Source organism: Labrus mixtus, chromosome 17, assembly GCF_963584025.1.
Source record: "Labrus mixtus chromosome 17, fLabMix1.1, whole genome shotgun sequence".
NCBI lineage: Eukaryota > Metazoa > Chordata > Actinopteri > Labriformes > Labridae > Labrus > Labrus mixtus.
The window spans coordinates 4,012,739-4,032,644 of record NC_083628.1 but is presented as its reverse complement, the minus strand read 5'-3'; the positions used below and the strand labels follow the sequence as shown (position 1 = coordinate 4,032,644).

At 40.4% G+C, this 19,906-nt stretch overlaps 1 protein-coding gene across 1 annotated transcript; it reads right to left on the bottom strand.

Annotated features, from left to right (window-relative positions):
- Nucleotides 1-12,941: 12,941 nt before the first annotated feature.
- On the bottom strand, nucleotides 12,942-17,101 carry LOC132992466 (beta-1,3-galactosyl-O-glycosyl-glycoprotein beta-1,6-N-acetylglucosaminyltransferase 4-like). The gene is made up of 2 exons (XM_061061765.1): nucleotides 16,898-17,101; nucleotides 12,942-15,691 (listed from the first exon to the last, which is right to left on the bottom strand). The coding sequence occupies exon 2, from the start codon at nucleotides 15,688-15,690 to the stop codon at nucleotides 14,401-14,403; it is 1,290 nt and encodes a 429-aa protein (XP_060917748.1). The 5' UTR covers nucleotide 15,691; nucleotides 16,898-17,101; the 3' UTR covers nucleotides 12,942-14,400.
- Nucleotides 17,102-19,906: the final 2,805 nt, after the last annotated feature.

Sequence of the window (19,906 nt, the reverse complement as noted above, 5' to 3'; positions counted from 1 at the left end):
TGTGTGTGTGTGTGTGTGTGTGTGCATTAAAGGGGGGGGGGGGGGGGGGGACAAGGGGACAAGGCTGTATTATTTCTATGTAAATAGCACTCGTAATAAAACCTTCTCTTACAACATTTAGGATCTGGATTTCTTGTCAAACATCATCACACAGAAACAAAACATTCATCAGTAAGATCGGATTTTACCTACCTACCTATTTCTACCAGCTATAGTTAAGTCCTTTTACTTGCCTATGATTAAAAAAACATGTAATTTTATATAAAATATGATGCATTGTCATATTTAAAAAAACTACCCAGAGGTAATAAAGTGACTGAAATAAGCTTTATTATCTAAGCTAGCGACAACATCCTGGTTTCATGTGTTATAACCAGAATAATCTGAACCTTTATTTACTCTCAGAAAGGTCATTGAGGTCTCCCCTCGTTTCCAATGCCGTCGAGCTCAAAGACTTTATATAAGAAGAGCTTGACAGTGACGTCATGCATTGGATTGAGACGTCACATAAGGCGTTATAAGGCAGTAGCTCTTTATTTTGGTGTTCGGAGCCAGAAGTGACAGTAATCAAGAGGTCAGTGACTCATAGCCGGCAGGCAGCAGCTCTCTCCTGTCACTTAACGCGACCAGCAAGTGTGAACATGAAATATATTAATATGAAGATATGTTACAAAAAAAAAATCACCATCTTTACATTTGTCATTATAATATAAAAGTGTTAAACTGTAACAGGCTTTACATGTGTTACAGCTGAGTCAGCCTTTTTTTTAAAGGGGGTCCAATGACCTCAGACCTTTACACATTTCGCACCAGCACCTAAACAAGTTCCTCCGTCGTTGTTGTGTTACAGCTTTGCAGAGGCATGGTGTGTAAACGGATCGGCGGGAGCTTCACATACACACACTCAGACACACAGTGATGTTCGACCCAGCATTGCTCTCCAAGCGTTAGCCATTGCAGACGAGGTGGAACAGGGGCGTAAAAACATAAACGTTTTTTGCACCAATACACCAAGACGAATTCCTTGTATGTGTAAATGTACTTGGCAATAAAAAAAAACGATTCTGATTCTGATTCTGATATCCCGTCTTGAACTGACGCAGAGTGATTAACGCTTACACAAAAACCCTTTACAGTTGTCATAAATGGAAAATTAGCAACTGTGCTAGCAAAGCAAACAGCTTCCTTTCGATCTTATCAGAACAACATTAGCATCCATCGCTGAATATTCACACTCAACTTTCATCCTCAGCTGAATTTACAAAACTCAGCAGCTCGCTTTGTCTCTCTGGTGAAATCAAGTGGTCCCAGTGCTTTCATAAGAATTGTTCTATTATATTTTAATTTTGAAATGACAGTTTTCTGCTGCAGGAGAAATTGTCATAGAGAGCGCTAAGAAAGAAACAAAATAGTTTAGTTTTTTTTTTCGGGATGGAAACAAAACAAGAGGCTTAAATAATTAACAGAGCTAAACGTTTAAAAAGCTAATGAGAGGAAATACAGAATGGTGGGATAATTCTCTATGAGTTAGTCATTTGAAATGAACACTTTTGCTTAACACAAAGTCATTTCTTTCCATTTTCTAATTAAAAAAAAAAGATTTGTGAAAAGCTTTTTTTTTTGGTTGAATTCTAAAATCGTTGTTTCTATTAGTTTCTAAATCGAGCATTAGCTGACGCTGCAAACAGAAGCCGAGTCGAAACTTTTCCAAAGGTCTGAGGTACAAATCTTTCTTACTTGCATGAAAGTGACGTCAGTTGAGTGCCGTTGGACAGCCCTGTCCCTCTGACCCCCCCCCCCCCCCCCCCCCTTAACTCCTCTTCCCCTTATCCTCCTCTTTATCCCCTCCTCTGGCTCCACATCCCCTCCTCTTGTTGTGGAGCCAGGTGGGCCGACGGTGGCCCAGGTCTGCAGTAATTTTCCCCCTGACTGGTTTTAATGTAAAGGGTAATGTGAGAGGAGACAGGCAGACACTATGTGTGTGAGGATATATATTCACGCACACACACACACGCACACACACACACGCACGCACACACACACACACACACACTAAAGGGGGATGTGGTCCTCAGCATCCACCAGTCCATTACCAGAGAAGTATATCCTCTTTATTTATTTCTTCTTTGCTTCCCTCTGTTTACTCTCAAGAGTATTTTCCTCAACTCTGGTTTTATTACTCCATCTCCTCGGCTGTGTTTCTCCCGCAGAGCCTCACACACACACACACACACACACACACACACACACACACATACACACACAAATAGACACACACAAATATATAGAAACTTGTGCTGTGTCTTGAGCACCAGTAAACCTCCAGGAATCGCCCTCGGTAACCTTCACCTTTCTTTCACCTATAGTAGCATCTGGTTATCACTTTCACACACACATATAAACACACTTGTGCAACCCTCTGTATCACGCACACACACACTCACACTCATATGTGCATGCAGACACACACACACACACACACACACACACACAACAATCCCATTAACATCAGTAGTTTTGTAATGGATGTGTTTGCGGTGCTGCTGTGGGAGAGAGGAGAGACCTGGAGTAGCTGTTATAAATCACTCGCTTGTTCCCCCTCCCCCCATCACACGCACACACACACACACACACACACACACACACACACACACACACACGCAAACACACACACAAACACAGGCCCTCTATTGGCATCACTACATGGGGCTCCCATTCACTAACACTGCAGACAAACACACACACATACATCGGTGCATTTCTCCCCCCTCCCACTCTCTTTACCGCCTGGGGTGGGGAAATCCTATTACCCTATGAAGAGGAGGAACACATCATTAATTACACTCACATACTCCTTTAGACACACACACACACACACACACACACACACACACACACAAACATGTCTATATGCCAAGCTCAATTTCAACACACACACACACTCACCCACTTAGAGTAAATCACAGCAACTCATTCCCACACAAAACTCTTATTTTCCGCTGCATCATGCTGCCATATATTTCATTTTTTTTTGTATATTTCTCTGTCAGCTGCTGCCTGACAGCTAACATTAGGAGCCAAGCTGGTTTATCTGATAGCACACACACACACACACACACACGCACGCACACACATACAAAAAGAGGGCCTCTGCTTCAGCGAGGAATATGTCAGGAAGCGTGAGAGGAAAAAAAAAAAAGAAAAAAGTTACGATCGCCGAGAGAGATTTCAGGCAACATGGACAGGCGGGCAGATCAGGGAGTGTCAGAGTGTCACCCTCAGATTTATCCGGAGCCTCAACAGCCTTCTCAAGGTTTACAGGATAGATGGATGCCATAAAGTGATACATGCATGCTATAAAATGAACAACGGAGGAGTAAGCCATGCATAGCTGCCGGGCCTGTCAGAGAGGCTGTTTATGCACCCAGGTGGGCACCTTTTTGGACACATTAAGTCGTGGCTGTCAGAGCAGACGCAGAACGAGAAACTTTCCTCCGGTGACGGGGAACACAGCTGATCGTCAATGTACAGATTTATCACAATCCTATAATGGTTAAAATAACAACAGATTACAGCAACAACTACCTATATGCCCTGATCCAGTTTTTTAAATAGAAAGCTTCATTGTTCCTACAATTCTGCAATTCACTTAGCAGACGCTTTTATCCAAAGCGACGTACATCAGAGAGTAAGAACAACACAAGCAAGGATCTAGAAAAAAGGGAACAATGTCAGTAAGAGCAAACGATCAGCTTTGAGTCTGATTGGACACACAGGTGCTGACAGGAAGTGACCAGAGGCAAAGCACAACATTGAGGGCAGTTCTTGAGAGCTCTAATCAGTATAGAAACCATCTTATAAGTCGTCGTTATCAAACAAAAACCATCGTCATTACCATCATCATCATCAATAATATGGAGACCATCATCATTAAGTTAGTAGGTATTCATGAAAGAGCTGGGTCTTTAGCTTTTTCTTAAAGGTGCAGAGGGACTCTCTCATTCCACCACCGGGGGGCGACAGAGGAGAAGAGTCTAGTCAGCGTCTTAGGACCCTGTTGTGAAGGTTGGATCAGACGCCTTTCATTGGCAGAGCGTAGAGGGGGGGAGGGAGTGTAGACCTGGATGAGAGAGTTAAAGTAAGGAGGAGACGTTTTTTGTCGCTGTTTTGTAAGCGAGCAGCAGAGTTTTAAATTTGATGCGAGCAGTAACTGGGAGCCAGTGTGAGGAGATGAACAGCGGAGTGACATGTGCTCTTTCAGGAAGGTTGAAGACCAGTCGTGCTGCTGCATTTTGTATCATCTGCAGAGGTTTGACAGTGCATGTAGGAAGACCTGCCAGTAGAGAGTTGCAATAGTCGATGTTCCTGTTTATGACTAACTTACAGTCTTTATTTAATTTAAAGCTCCTGTGAGGAACTTTCCTGTTTTTTCCTGTAATTTTGGCGACTGTGGACAGATCAGGATGATTGATGTCTTTGCTGATTTTACCCTATGATGTAAGTGAGAGGATATATGTATTTATTTATTTTAAAAGGTCGTTTCTGCAGCGTCTGACACCTACCCTGCGGCAGGGTTGACAGACACTTAAAATAACAAAAAAGAAACAATCAAGCTTCTCGCTGATGGTCTGGTTTGTTTTTTAAGAACATAAAGAGACATCTGTATTAATTTCATTTAGTTTCATAACTAGATAAAAAACTCCTCACAGGAGCTTTAATCTGTATAGTTTTCATATATTGTTTAAAAAACAACAACTGTACAGACCAACATCCCCCCCCCCCCCCCCCCCCCCCCCCCCCCCCACACACAGTCGAGTAGAGTCTGTTTGGGCCTCAGGAAAAAATCATTTGGGGGGGCTTGGGGGTACCTCCAACTTTATTCCAGTGTCATTTGTTTTCTCTCTTACAGACAGTTTATTCCTCTTCATTTTTCTCAGGTGACTTTCATTGACAGACTTTGGTTTTCACGATAATAAAGCATGCGACACACAGCAGGGCAACACGAGTTAGTGCTGTCAGATGGTTTCCTACTGTCATGGCAAAATTTGCACATTTTTTGGCCACTGCTTTGGTTTAGGTTTGTGAGCCCTCAGGGGCCCTCCCCCTACTGGTTGTCTGCCTTTGCCTGTTGACAAGCAGCGCCCCTGTTCCCCCAACGGCTACAAACTTGTTCAATCTGATTTTAATTTGGTCCTTTTAACGTCGTGCTGTAAGAAAATTGACTTTTTGTTCCAATCTGCATCGGCTTCCCTTTCAAACCCTACACACCCTAGACTACAGGTTGTCATGGCGTAATGTTAAACAAATTACAGTCATACAATATGTAACATCATTTTTAAAGCATGTAATACAATATCGCCTATAAGGCATAAGAAACTGTAAAATAATGATGTATCTTCGGGCCAATTTGAGTTTCTCTCGTGATAAAAAAAAACCTCTGACTAGAGCACATCCTTAAAACTTATTTCACAACAAACAAGATGTTATTACATATGACCCTGACATCTGTTTTATTTATGTTTTTGGCGTCTTTGCAGTCATGCAATAAGCTTATAACTTCCGATTTGCAAGAATGCTAGCAAAGCAAACACCTGCATCATTAACAGTGAAGACCCTGATCTGTTGAAGACCGGCCTTTGTTTGATTTATATGTCTGCTTTTATGGAATTATCTGTATTTCATATTTTCTATTCCTCTCTGTTTTGCCTTTTTAATCTTTTATTGTCAAGCACTTTGTGACATCTGCTCTTAAAGGTGCTAAATAAATACATTTACATAGTTATTTACTGACACAGTTATCATAAATAAACATTCATTTTAACAAACATTCACTCTGCTGCTGGCTCTGGCTTGCTCTGTACCAACCCTGCAGCGAAATATTTGACAAATCAGCTGCCCAATTCTCCGCTATACTTCATTGTTAGGTGCTAAACGGTAAATTAAAACAAAGATATTTAAGTATGTAGAGAGTGAATCACATGCTGGGGCCAATATCAATTAACAGCTTTTATACTGAAGCCTTAAAAAAATGTACAAGCAAGTGCACCTTTAAAAAATACATGCAGTGATTCTCATAAAGGAGGGATACAATAAAAAGTGATTTGTTAAGCACACAGAGTGCTGAGATATCAAGCCGTGGTTATAAACTGGTAGTCAGAGAGCGAGTAAAGAGGGCATGTTGGGGCGTGGGAGGGGAGTGTGTGTGTGTGTGTGTGTGTTGGGGGGGAGCAAGGTTGTCTAGTTATCAGATCACTGTAGAGTTCAAATGAATGGGTTCGTCATAAATGTATAAATCTGAAGTCAGTCGTTGAATCTTTTGCATTTTTCTTCACCTTTCGTGACTTTCTTTCCCCTTTCAGAGGCAACACAGCAGAGAGCGTGGAAATAAGACAAAAGGGAAAGCAGAAGATTGTGTGCGCTGTTCCTCTAATACTAACACGTAACCACAGCACCATCAAGTGGCCACACATCGTTACTACATCACAACAAAACGGCCTGAACTCAGGAAACTGGTTTTGTGCAGAATGAGGCAACAAGAGGAAGCAGGTCAGGTTGATATGAAGTCACTTTAAATAAATAATAAAACTGAATTAAAGAATGAAATAAAAACACAACGTTAGAGGCTGAGGTGAAAGATGTTTTAAATGTAGCACCTTTATAATAAAACCAATTCGGTTTTAAGTGTCTTCAACGAGAGTGACAAAAGGAGACACAATAAACTAAATCAAACCAGAAGCAAAAAAAAATGATTGTGTACATAAGATGACGTTAATTCTAAAATTGTAATAATAGATTAAAATAGTACAGTTATGAAGTAAAAGGTGCAAAAATTAAATTTTTTAATGACAACTATTTTACACTCAAAAAAGATACAGGTGAAAGTTTATTTTTTGTAAGAATTGTCTAAACTCCCATGAGGTCTTGTAGAATGGCGTTAGGTAGCCATGTGGTTAGTGCGTGCGCCCTATGTACGGAGGCTTTGGTCCATCATGCAGGCGGCACGGGTTCAAATCCGACCCGTGGCTCCTTTCCCGCATTTCATTCCCCACTCTCTCTCTCTCTCTCTCTCTCTCTCTTCTTCTTTCTGACTCTTTCCGCTGTCATATCTCTAATTAAAGTTTTTTAAAAAGCCACAAAATAAACCATGAAATTGAAAAAGAAAAAACAGGTACATCAGTGAATGAAAGCATGAAAGTACTTAAGTATACAAAAGCCCTTAGCAGACACGCATCCATACACTTTATTTACTCGGTTTACATGTGATCACTCAAATTTCCCGGTTGTTTTCTTGAGATCTCGTATCCCCGAAGTTGCAGAAGCACAAAAACAAACATAGAAACAGTCCTATAACAGTCTCATCAGTGGAGACCATTGCAGCATGACAACAGTGCAGCTTCCTGGTACATTGTCTAGATTAGCAGCTTTTTATCTTGAACTGACGAGCTGAACAGGAAATGACTCATCGTCACAGGAACAATCATCTAATAAATGGTGTTGATGTATGTCCCCTTTGGGCTCCCATACCTCACCACAGTTCAATTTTAAAAAGTACAAAGTTATTCCTGAAGTTTAACGAGTAGGCAGTCTTTCCTTTTCCCTTACTTCTCGTATACTTGCTTTTCTCCACACAGCCTCTTCCTATCTTTGAAGGACGCCCTCTCCCCGTGCGGTCGTCGTCTTGTGATTTCCTGTTACAGCGGATCAAAATGAAGTATGCACGTTATACAATGACAGGTTCCAGCATTGACAAAATACCTCCTCGAATAGCAAAAAAAACACGACTGACCCGATCAGTGAGTTGACAAAGACAAAGACACACAAATAGTGACACCCTCGTTGACCCTACTGTGCCATGTATGTGTGGAAACAGTGGCTGCTTTGTCTGCAGGGTAGGACTGTGTAAACTTCAGGCTAAGTCTGAAGCACTGACTGCTGTTTTGTTCAACACTTGTACTTGCTATTGTGTTGCTCAGCAGCACACATTGTTTGACTCAGAGGTGTTGGCCTTGACTTGTGTGCTGCTCGGCATTGCATCAACAGTTTTTTTTTTTTTGTTTTTTTTTTCTTCACACTCAAGACTGTAGCACCTCAGATGTGGTCTTTCTTTGCAGCTAACTTCAGCATTCAGGTTAAATAAGATCAACAAATATTCTGCAAAGTCCTTGAACAAGGCTTAACATTTTTAAGATCAAAAACGTGAAATGTGTTTATCTGACGCTGTTGTTTCTTTACCTTTTTTAACCACTCTCCCACCACTCTGATATTAACCCCCCTCAACCCCCCCCCCTCCCCCGCAGAGGTGGGCGGATGTCTGAATGCTTTCAAGAAAACATAACAAGTGGCCTAATTATTCTTGCAGACATGTACACTTTGAGATGTACACTTCGAGAGATTCACATTTTTTCAGTGAAACTCTTAATGTGTTGACTCCTTTATGACAATGACCTTCACTCTCTGCATTATGGACTTAAAGAGGACATATTATCCCCCCTTCTCCACCTTTTCAAACAGTCCCCCTGTGGTCTAAATGAAACATCTGTGCTGTGCTTTGTTCAAAATATAACATGAATCAAGCACCAGAGGAGGTTTGTGACCCTGTATAAACCAGCTCTGTCAGAACGCTCCGTTTTGGTGTGTGTGTCTCTTTAAATGCAATGAGCCCCCCCCCCCCCGAGTTTTCCCGGTAGACATCACTCCTTCGCTAGTGAGAATAAAAATGGCGGACCTGTGCAAAAGTTTTGCTCTAGGCTGGGGGTGGAGTCCATGGGTGGAGATACCAGGATTATCAGAATCCCACTGTGACATCACAAGGAGAGCAAAGTTGAAACGGAGCGTTTTTCTCTGTGTTGTAAGACTTATGCAGACCACAAACAAAGGACTGGATGGGTTTATTTCACATTTTGTGGGTCAGTAGACACTCAGGTTACCCAAATATACAGTATGTTGAAAAACACTGTAAAAGTGGATTTTTCATAATATGTCCCCTTTAAAAGGTTCTAGGTATGCAATATCATAAAATGATTTTATCTTGGCCTTAAGATTTTTTATGCATCCCCAAAAAATCCTTAAACACAAGTTGTTACTAAGCTGCTCTGTTGCTCAGAACAGAGCAATGCAGGTGGGATAGATACGTGACACTTGAGTCACACAGAATAGACTGATTCATTTAAGACTTTCAGCATGATTCAGCGTGTTTTTCTCAACCACAGACTGTAACAATTGTGTGTGAAGAAACCACTGAAAGTCGGTGCACGATATTTTCAAACGGCTTCTCAGAAACCTTACATTCATCGTCACAGTGCATGTTTATTATTCAAAGGCTTCATCTCAGAGTTTCTAAAAAGGAAAAATGAGCCAAAACAAAAGACAAATATGACGGTGCGTGCAGGTGCGACCACGTTGCTGAAACAGAAGTGAGAAGAAATGAAGAAGTTTAAGTGCAGAGCGAGTGAGTGCGGAGAGGAAGTGTATAAATTTTGTGATGACATGAAACAAACAGGAAGGCGCATGCTGAACACTGAAATTAGAACAAGATTGTGCAAGAAGAGCTCACAGAACATTTACAATGAGGAGCTGAGCGTATGTTCAAGCAGGAAGACTAGTTATATTCTCTCACACATTTGTTCTCTCTTTATACTCCCTCTCTACCACTTCCTCCGTCTCACTGCTCTGGTGATTGGCTGATTCTGCCGCAACCTCTCTCAACCGATCTTCCTGCCGCGGTCACATTTTTCCACTTTCAGTGCGCTCGCTGCAACCCTCCTCTGCCCCTGTCACCTCCAGTGCAGCTCAGCAGAGTTCAGATCCAGCCTCAGAAACCCACTCCTCATCACATCCTGCATTCTTCTATCACCACCACCACCAGGGTCTAGACTCCATAGGGGGGTATCCTATCCTGCTGTCGGCCACATTACCCCTCTGAGTGCATGAAGTCATCACGATGGAGTCTAATCCCCAAAGACTTTGCACATTTATTTCTTAAATTGTTAAATAAAGAGTTGTTCATTCTTAACCCTCCTGTTACCTTACACATTTATTAACATATTTTATCCTCGGGGGTCAATTTGACCCCAGCAATTTAAACCTCCTAAATGTTTACAATTAAAATTGTTACCCAAGTCTATGTGTCAGGTACTTTAAAAAGCCCTTCAGATTAAAAACATATATACAATTTCAAAGATTTAGAAGGATTTTAATTGTAACACTGAAACTCATCATCATCAATAAGGAACACATGACAGTTCTTTATTTACAAAAAAGAACACAAGGGTTATCCCTCCGATTATCTTTAGGGTCAATTTGACCCCATTCAATGTTCCATTTTTTTTTTTTGCTTAATATTTACTGACTTTTCTTAATTTAATGGGGACCACTGGGTAAACATAGAACTAACATGATGATATGTTTTCAATGTCCTGCACACATTGTTGTATGCATCGATGTTCTTTGGGCTGTTTTAACTGTTTAATTAAAGTCTCTCCTGATTGAACTTAAGTTAGCAACATACAAGTCACACAGCCTTAAGTCTTCATGATTTATTTAACATGTTTGTAAAATGCGCATGTTTAGAATCTGATTTATCTTCTATTTTTTATTCTGAACTTGATATCTATTTATGATTGAAAAGAGTTTAAAATATGTCGTTCACTTTTAAAACAATGCTCAAAAAATAAGCTGATCAAGAAAAATAAACATGAGATTTAAACATCTGCTTTTTTTTTTTTTTTTTATGAAAATGAAAATGAACACTAACTGTTTGCATGTATTTTAATGAGTCATTACGCAGTCAGCGGGCCGGATCTGATCCTGGCCCTTCACAGCATGTCATCCTCCACTCTCTCCTTCCAACATTTACTGTCTCTTTTCAGCTGTCATATCCCCCCCCAAAAACCCAAACAATTTAAAAATACCTAATTTAATCTAACCATGCGCACTTTAATATTTTACTATATTATACTATTTTAAAGCCTCAAATTTGGCTTTTCCACTGTCACCACCCTGGATACACCGTGCTATGCCTCCATCCTGTTTGGGAGATCGCCATTCATAACTTACCACAGCCTGCGGCATTCCCTGCTCTTTTCATTTTCTTCACTCTAAATGAGACCATTTCACAAATTGAACATTCTGCAGAAAAGAAGACTTAAAACTTGTGATTGAGACCAGTTCCTGTATTATAAAAAGTGTTAACTGAGATATTAAATCCAGCTGAACGTTGGGGTAATTTTTTTATAATAGAAGTTCTGTCTATTTTAGACAACTAGTAGAATCGTCTCCTAATGTCCACCACACCCATGTCAAATTCTTTGGAACAATGGTCTGCAGAGAAAAACAGTTGTGGATGTACAGAGACACGCCTGACACTCTGATGGACACACACACACACACACACACACACACACACACACACACACACACACACACACGGGTGTAGCTTCCTCATGTTAGGTCATGTAGCTCACATACATAAACCATCTAGAAATGAATTGTTAACGTGAACCTGATAACCTTACATGACTGTGAGCGATGCCGTTTTCTGGAACTAACAGTGGCAAAGAAGAAGTAGCTGACTAACATCCCTGTGTGTATGTTAATAAATTCAGGTTCAGGGGTCGTTAAGTCGAATGGTTTAACATTTTGAATGAGAAACTGCATTTACATTTTTACTCCCTTTGACACTTTTGGACTTGTTAATGTGCTCTCAGCTTTGTTTGGTGCCACTCAGTTAATATCGTCTGTGCCACTTTTTTTCCTAAACCACTGTGTTTACAACCACTAGGAAACATGGAAATACCGTGCAGCAGATGTTATTTGGAAATTAACCACCAGCTCTTATCCTGTCATGTTGTGACCCTAATTTACAGCGTAAGGACAACTGAAGAATTTGGTGAGTACAAAGGAAAGTGCTGCTTCTCTGTTTCACAATAAAGAGCGAAGCTAAAATGTACTTTATGATTCATTCTGATGACACACTTCTTCCATTATACCCCCCTCACCTTTGTTCAGTATATTAAGAGAACTGTCTGGCTTTCTTCCACTTTCAGCCTGTGCGTGTGTTTACTGCGGGTTATTTCATTTCTCCCAGGATGCTGACGTCAGCGTGACCTCTCCCGCTGAATCGATGTCAATAAACCTTAATCTCACGTCGCTGTCTACAATTTCATGTGAAGTAACAAGTTACCATTAGATTTCTGTGATTGTAACAGCGTTATTACATTTGAAAAATAACTGCATACGCTAATACTCGCTGCAAATAGTCGTGGAGTTATAGGAACGTGTTACTAACACAGAGCTGAGAACAACAAATCCAGAGGGAGTTTGACTTCACTCTTTTCTCCCTGATATGTGAGGAAACATTTGACATATGATATATATGAATGTTTAAATGTTGCATACCTTTAAAGTGACATTTTGCCAAGTTGAAACTTAATTTCTTCAAACTTCAAACTCAACACAAGGAATGAAGAATCAAACAGATTATTGTTAAAAAGGTTAATTTCTGTGTGTCATATGATGTCTTGCAGGGATATTGAAGGTCCAAATGCAGCTAATTCAGTAACATCATTGGGTTACAGGAAACACACTTCAGCATGTGAATTTAAAGTAGAGCAGTTAGTTACCAAAACTATCTCCTCTTTAAAGTTTTAAACACAGTCTGTGAAGTAAATGTGGTGATAAAAACCACAATGTGTCTTCTTCCATGGAGCGGCACACCACAAGGACACGACGTTCTCAAAGCTATTCACTGGTGAAAGAATGCAGATTGTACACGTGCATGTTTTCATTGTTTGCTTTGTTTAGATGCCGTGCATGAACTACTCAGTTGTCCCCATGCACATAATTCAACACAAAGTCAGACGATTGTTTTTGACATCTTACCACAGCAAACGAGACACCCGTGTGATCTTTAAACTGAGACAAAATCACAAACAATGACCAAATTATCAAAAGTAAAATTTTATTGATCGTTCAGAGGATTCCTGATGTTGATGCCGTCGTGAAAACATAAAAATATTTAGAAGATTTTTTGTAAAAAAATTAAACTGTAAATAATAAATTAAATGTAAATACATAGAAACGCATGTCGGAGCATGTTTCATCCTTCATTACCTTTAAAATATAACATGTTTAGCTGTAACAAAAACCACATACATACTGCCTACTACATACTCAAAATATATACACTGCATACTAACCCGGCCGTTAGTAGCATACATTAGCATACCTTAGCAACATACTAAAATACGGGTCTTGAAACATATTTCCAGTCCGAGCTCACTGATGAGCTAGCATCAAGCTAGCGCCATGCTAACTTCCATTACTAAAACAGCTAAGTAGTCATTTTAATATTATTTGGCAACATGTAAAATGTATTTCAGTACGGAGCTTTTATTTTAAGCTGCTAGTCGGCTTGCTGGCAAGCTCCGCGATTGGACAGTTTGAGAGCTTCAGTGCATTATGGAGTGGAGAGATAGTAGTATGACTAGTAAACACCCGTTTCATACTTAAAAAGTTCTGGCAGATTTAGTTTACATCCTGGTATTTCTCGCATACACAAAATTGCATACTGTGACTTCGGATCATGCTACATACTCGATGTGTATGACTAGTATGAAAGTCATTTCAGACACACATTTCCTGCATAGTAAACACTTCAGATAAAAAAATACTCACAGTGGATTGTCAAGTCATGCCATGTATGTCAGCATAACAATTCAAGCTCATGTATTTAAAATACAAAAAATAGATTTCTTATAGTATCATTAAAGTCTTTATATGTGATTTTTCACACTTAAATATAATATAAATCAAATATATCCTCTGAAAATAACTCTGAGTCATGACTGTCTACAATGGGTGTAACACCCGAGTCCCACTGTCTGTGATGTTTTCAGAGTTTTCAGAGTCCTATCTTCACTTTGTTTACATCGCCCGGACGGCCGGCTGACTCCTCCCCTCGTGTATAAAAGTTGTTTAATTGAGGGACTAGAGAAAAGAAGAATAACATACTGTACTCACTGCTTAACTGTGTTTCTAGATCACGCTCATTTCAGGTAAATTTACATGCAGTGTGAAGATACGAGCATAATAAAGATCGCTAGCATTAGCATGCTAACACAACAATGCAGCGCGAGTTGTTTTGGTTTCATGCTGGAGCTCAAGGGCGACATCTGCTGGATCAAAAAAAGCTGCCTTTAAGGCTTGAGGAAGTCTGGTCACAAGGTTCATACCAAAACCACTGCCAGGATTCTGGTGGACGATTAAAGGGTTAATCAAGCAAAGAATTCTCACCCAACCTTTAAATGCACCCGGGTTCTGATCAGCCTACAGGGGGCCTGCCTCACCTGAAGGTGTCTTGATAAACAGCATCTGATGATGTGTCAGCACTGGAGTTTTGGGTTAACGTTTTGAACAGGAGGAAACGGCTGCTTTTCGGAAAAACCTTTGTCTTTCCTCCAGCTCCTCCTCAAGGCACTGGATTGCAACCGGGTCCACTTTGGGGTCAAACTTATTGGCAAACCAGTGACCATAGCTCAGTAACCAACGCATTTCTGCTGCGCCAAAAATACAAACGCTGTGGACATGTTCCCCCGTGCATGGCGGGTACACTTCCACCTCCAGGTATTCCCACTTCACCAGCCTGGTCTTACTCATCAGGTCGGTGATGTCACCCTGGGATCTGGGTACCTCCCCTGGTACGCCTGGTATCCGCACAAGCGTCGCCCAGAAGTGTTCATCCGGAGAGAAGGTGTCCTCTGACCAGTCCAGCAAATCCCTCACCACAGCCGAGGAGTTCAAGTAAACGACCAAGTGTCTTGATAAGACAAAGTAGGCGCTACCAGTGAACATCTGGATACCGTGTGGAGGTGGCGTCTTTCTCTGCTTCGTTGCCTCTTGCCACTTGCCAAATTCACGATTGTCTCTCAGCTCATGGTGGAAAGTAAACCTTTTCTTCTTGGACTTGGTAGGTTTACATGTCTCCAGCATGTGCGCTCCGTTCAACTTCTTGAGTTCTGACACCAGCTCTATGTTGGTCCTGAGGGGAAAATCCTGACCGCAGAGGTTGATGACGTACTTCCACTGGACCTCTGACCTCAGAAGGTCCGACAGACAGTTGAGGTCAGCTTTCAGTCGCGTAATGTCGCTGTAAAATACCACTTCTCTCTTGGTGGCAATGAAAACATTGGGCACACACCCAGCCAAACTTGTCACGGCTGAGATGAACTGAGCGGAGGACTTTTCATCGTAGTGGATGCAATAGATGTTATTTGGTGAGTAAATCGCTTTGAGTAGCCTCTCCAACATCCACGCAGATTTATGCACAACCAGAGAATAAGCAATTGGAAAATCCTCCTCCTCCTCCAACACGCACACATCATCATAACCTCTTGTCTTCATGAACATGGGACAGTTTGAGGTGGCCGTAGACAGACTTTCATCGGTGTCTTCCACAAGTTGCTTTGCTCTGGTGATGAGCGATTTCCCCACCTCAACGGGGTCCATGTCGTAGATCGCTTTACAGTTCACATTGTACTTTTGAAAAGTCTGAATGTCGACAGGTGGTGGTAAAGATTCAGTGATGGAGCTGTACTTTACAGTGATCAACAGCAGGACACACAAAGTCAGCAATGACAGCAGTGAAGGGATGAACTTTCTTCTCAGTTTCAGTAATGAGCATCTTGCATTCATTCTGCAGGGAGAGAGAAACAACGAGAGCTGAAACCAAAAGAACAACATGTTGTTTTCTAAACAAAGCATTCTCCAATCCAATTAAGTTTTTAAAATAGTACAGAAAATGCATCATATACCGTAAATACATTTGGACAAAGCCTGAGTGATGTCACCCATTGATTACAGAAGGGGAGGAAATGCTGTCTCAACCTAACTTCGTCAAACTAACTGAACTTTAAACCTCCCGACAAACAGCTGAATGGATGTGTATGTGACTTCCAGGACTCTCTGGTCACTCGATAAACTGGAGGTTTTTTTCACTTCCACATTGGCTTCATTTTTTTTGCTGAGTTTGCGGCTTGTTTGAGATCTTGAGTTCCATAATAAGTTCCCCTGTGTGATCGCTTAAGGTGGCTTAAGATGCATGAAGGTAAGTTATAGGATATAATGCTGTTACCCACCCCAATGCAATGCTTTTAACAACAATGGTAGCATACTGTACTGTCTATATTTACACATATACATACATTTATCCACATACAGTTAGTGAACACAAATAATCCAGGCATTTGCAGCTGCTCCTATTAAACCCCATAATCATAAAGAGTACTTTGTGTCATTCCAATTTGTTATCCCAGTAACAGTAGTGAAATAGGCCATGAATGGAAACCACATTTAACTGAACTCAGCCTTTTTCCCCCTCATGGTGCATTTAATCTTTTCAATCAAGCCATTCTTTAATCTAATTTTGACCATGAAAAATAAAATCATCATTGAGAGTCATTATAGGCCTATATGAGCTTTTTATTTTTAGTGTTTTGGTTCATAGGTTGTCTTTCCCTTGCAGGCTTTATACACTGCCAAAAACATTCAATTAAATACATTATAGCCTGGTGTCATATTGAATGAATGACCCTGCTTTCATTTTTTCTGATGTCATTAGCCGAAATTGAAAATTAGATTATTTTGCAATATCATTAAAGCTTCTCTTTTTTTTCTTGATCTGAAAGGCAGATTCCTCAACATTAAATAGAAATAGTGAAATAGACTATTACTAGAAGAGAGACTTGTGTTTCTTCAAAATCAAATTATAAACACTCTGTCTGACTTTCTTTCTGCGATGAGACACTGAGTAAACTGAAACCAAAACTGTACATTTGCATAAAGATGACCGCTAATCCCCACTTGTGAATTTCACAAACCTTCAGTTATATTAGTTACTCACCTTGATCTTAGAGGGCACACTGCGCTCGAACTGGAAGAGTGGACAAACTATCCTTTACCTTTTTGCTCACGACTTGCACGCCATCCTAATTAAAGTATCATCCGAAACCGCGCACATCCCGAACTGCATCGTTGATTTACAACATCTTCCTCCAAAGTAAGAATAAATAGGTTACCGAAAAGTACATTACGCGCGAAATAAGTGTCCACTGACGCGTGTGGCTCAGAGGAATCAACCCGGAAAGAAGAAGGTGGGTCTCAAAGAGGAGAAGCAGACGCGCTTACAGATAACAGAAAGTGCAACTATGATGATTCACTTTTTTTTATATCAACGCCAGTGTTCATCACACAAACAATATTAGCCTGCATACTGGAAATTGGATGGAATAATAGTGTGAGCTGCGTGTGCGCAAATCTGACCTATCCCTAAACAGATATCCCTGCAGCTCATTAGCAAGGATGAATGAAAACCGCGTGCAGTCATCTGATCTGAAATCACTTGAAGAGGAGAGTTAAGGAACACCCAGGACAAAGTTAAGGTTGTCCTTCACAGTGGCACATTCCTTTCTCTGTGAACGGTCCGCCTTTCGGGTGAGACTCAGCTGAAAGGACCACAATCAGTAAAAAAAAAAACCTGTCAGTAACCAGATCTAGTAATGAAGGGGAAGGGGTGATGGTGATCACAGCCACTATATCCTTTAAATACGTTGTTCGTGTTACATGTGTGATGGTGTATTTTGTGAGAGAGAAGAGAAGAAACGGAGTGAAATGCATTCACGAGGAGAGACAAGGATGAATAAAAGATCAATATTTGTTTTACATGAAACACATTTTATTTTACTTTTCTTGTATTTGCTGGGCCTTTTTTTGCCTTTATTGGGTAGGACAGCAGAAGATTGACAGGAAGTGTTGGGAGAAGAGAGACATGCAGCAAAGGGCTGAGGTCGGATTTGAACCCACGGCCTCTGTGAGGAGGTGTCCCATGCAACATAACCGCTAGGCTGTTGGCACCCCAGACAACACAATTTCTTAAAAGTTTGGACGATGTGTAAAAATGGAAATAAAATCAGAACGTGACGACCTGCAAAACATGGAAAGACCATATAAGGATAACTTATCAAATGTTGAAACTGAGATGTCATTGTTGTTGGAAGATTTTATGCAGGGGCGTTGTAGTGGGGGGAAAAGTGGGACTGACTACCCAGGGCCCCAGTGGGGAGGGGGCAATAAGAAAACTAAAATTGTCTGAATAAATGAACAAACATTCAGAAATCCTTTCTGGAAAAAATGTGGAGTCTGTCTCATAGGCCCCTCTCCCCCCTTCTGAATGGTTTAGTCCGCCCCGCACCTCTCGACCCTCTCGACTGCCATTATTTTAAATTGATGCCAGCAACACGTTTAGAAAAATTAAGGACAGGGTCATGTTTTAATCGCTCTGTTGCATCACTTTTCTTTTTAATAACAATATGTGATATGTGTTTCTTTTTGGAAATGACCATTTTCTGTCATTTTGAAAGTGCAATGTTTTACAGTTCAGGGTCTCCTTTGTCTCATCTTAGGCTTCATATTGCTTTAACGGGTGACCAGTCAGGACTGCAGGAAAACCAGTTTACCACTGGACTCTTTCAAAACTAGTCATTGGAATTATTGCAGGACTCAAAGTCTTAGAAAGAAATCCATCTTCTTATTATTTGCAGATTTGTTCATGTGGAAGTTTTATATTGCAGGTATGGGTGGTGAGGCTTGAAAATATTTTCATCTGCCCATTGGGAAAAAGCGGCAGAAAAAGTTTGGGAACCAATTAAAAAAAAAAATAGAATGCTGTTTTTGCCTTAGTGACAAAGTACACGAGGTTCATGTTAGGGTTGTAAAACAATAAAGGATTGTCCTTTTAAAATATTTAATTAAAAAGCATCATTATCAAACATTAGATATGTTATTAAAAGTAGCTGTTTCTGGGGATTTGGCGCCCCCTGTGGACAAAGTATGTAATGCGCAGTCCCCTTTAAAGCAACAATAATCCGGATTTGGTAATCCCTCAATGACTACACCTGGATCAGAGGGATCCTATCCGGTTTTTCTTTGAATAAACAGGAAAAAGGCGGCCTGGATTACATGATCGTCGGTAGAAAAACAGAAACACAAGAACTCGAAGTCGACATGTTTTTAAATGAATGCATCACTGCGTGAAAATGTTCCTGATGAACATAAAAAGAGGACACATAACTAAATCATCATTTCAAAGTGGTGAGGAAAACCTTCAAATTGTGCATAAATATCGATCAAATTGAGGGAAAGACATTTCTGTTGCTAAAGATGATCTGGGTGAGAGACCTCCAGACCTCCTACAAATATGTTTTTCAAATAGATTAAACTTGTCTGCACAGTTTTTGTGCATTTAAAAACATTATACAGGGAAATAAATTTGGTTGAAGTGGTCAGCAACTTACAAATTTGTCTAAACAGTATGAAGAACATCGTGATAAAATCGTGATCGTGATTTTGCCCCCAAAAAAATCGTGATATGATATTTTTCCCATATCGCCCACCTCTACCTTCAAGAGCGGGAAAAAGTAGCAAATCCTGAAATGATACACTGGCTATAATGCATGCAGTCAATATGCCCGCTATGGACTTTCAAGGTAGAAATACTCAAAACTCTTTTGTGTTTTGTGTTTTTGATAAAATAACAATGCTAGAATAAAATATAGACACATTTAGGAAAAGTCATGGTCCTGCAGTTACATAGGTTTTATTTTAAGTAAGTTATTACATTGCAAAATTTAAAAACAGTCAAAATGACTGCCTTGGTCTTTCTAGTGTTAAGGATGAGAAATCAATGAGAACAGGTGATAAATCAGACTCAGACTCAGACTGAGATCATTTTGTTTGTCTCAGAGGTCATTTTTTTTTACAGTCTACCCAGACCTACATACAGTCACAAACAAACAGCAGACATAATTATGTAATAGACAATAAATGAATAAAAATACAGTACATCAGTACATTG

Bases quoted from the DNA above. Each gene is read 5' to 3' on its own strand.
- LOC132992466 (XM_061061765.1), bottom strand. From the start codon at position 15,690: ATGAATGCAAGATGCTCATTACTGAAACTGAGAAGAAAGTTCATCCCT.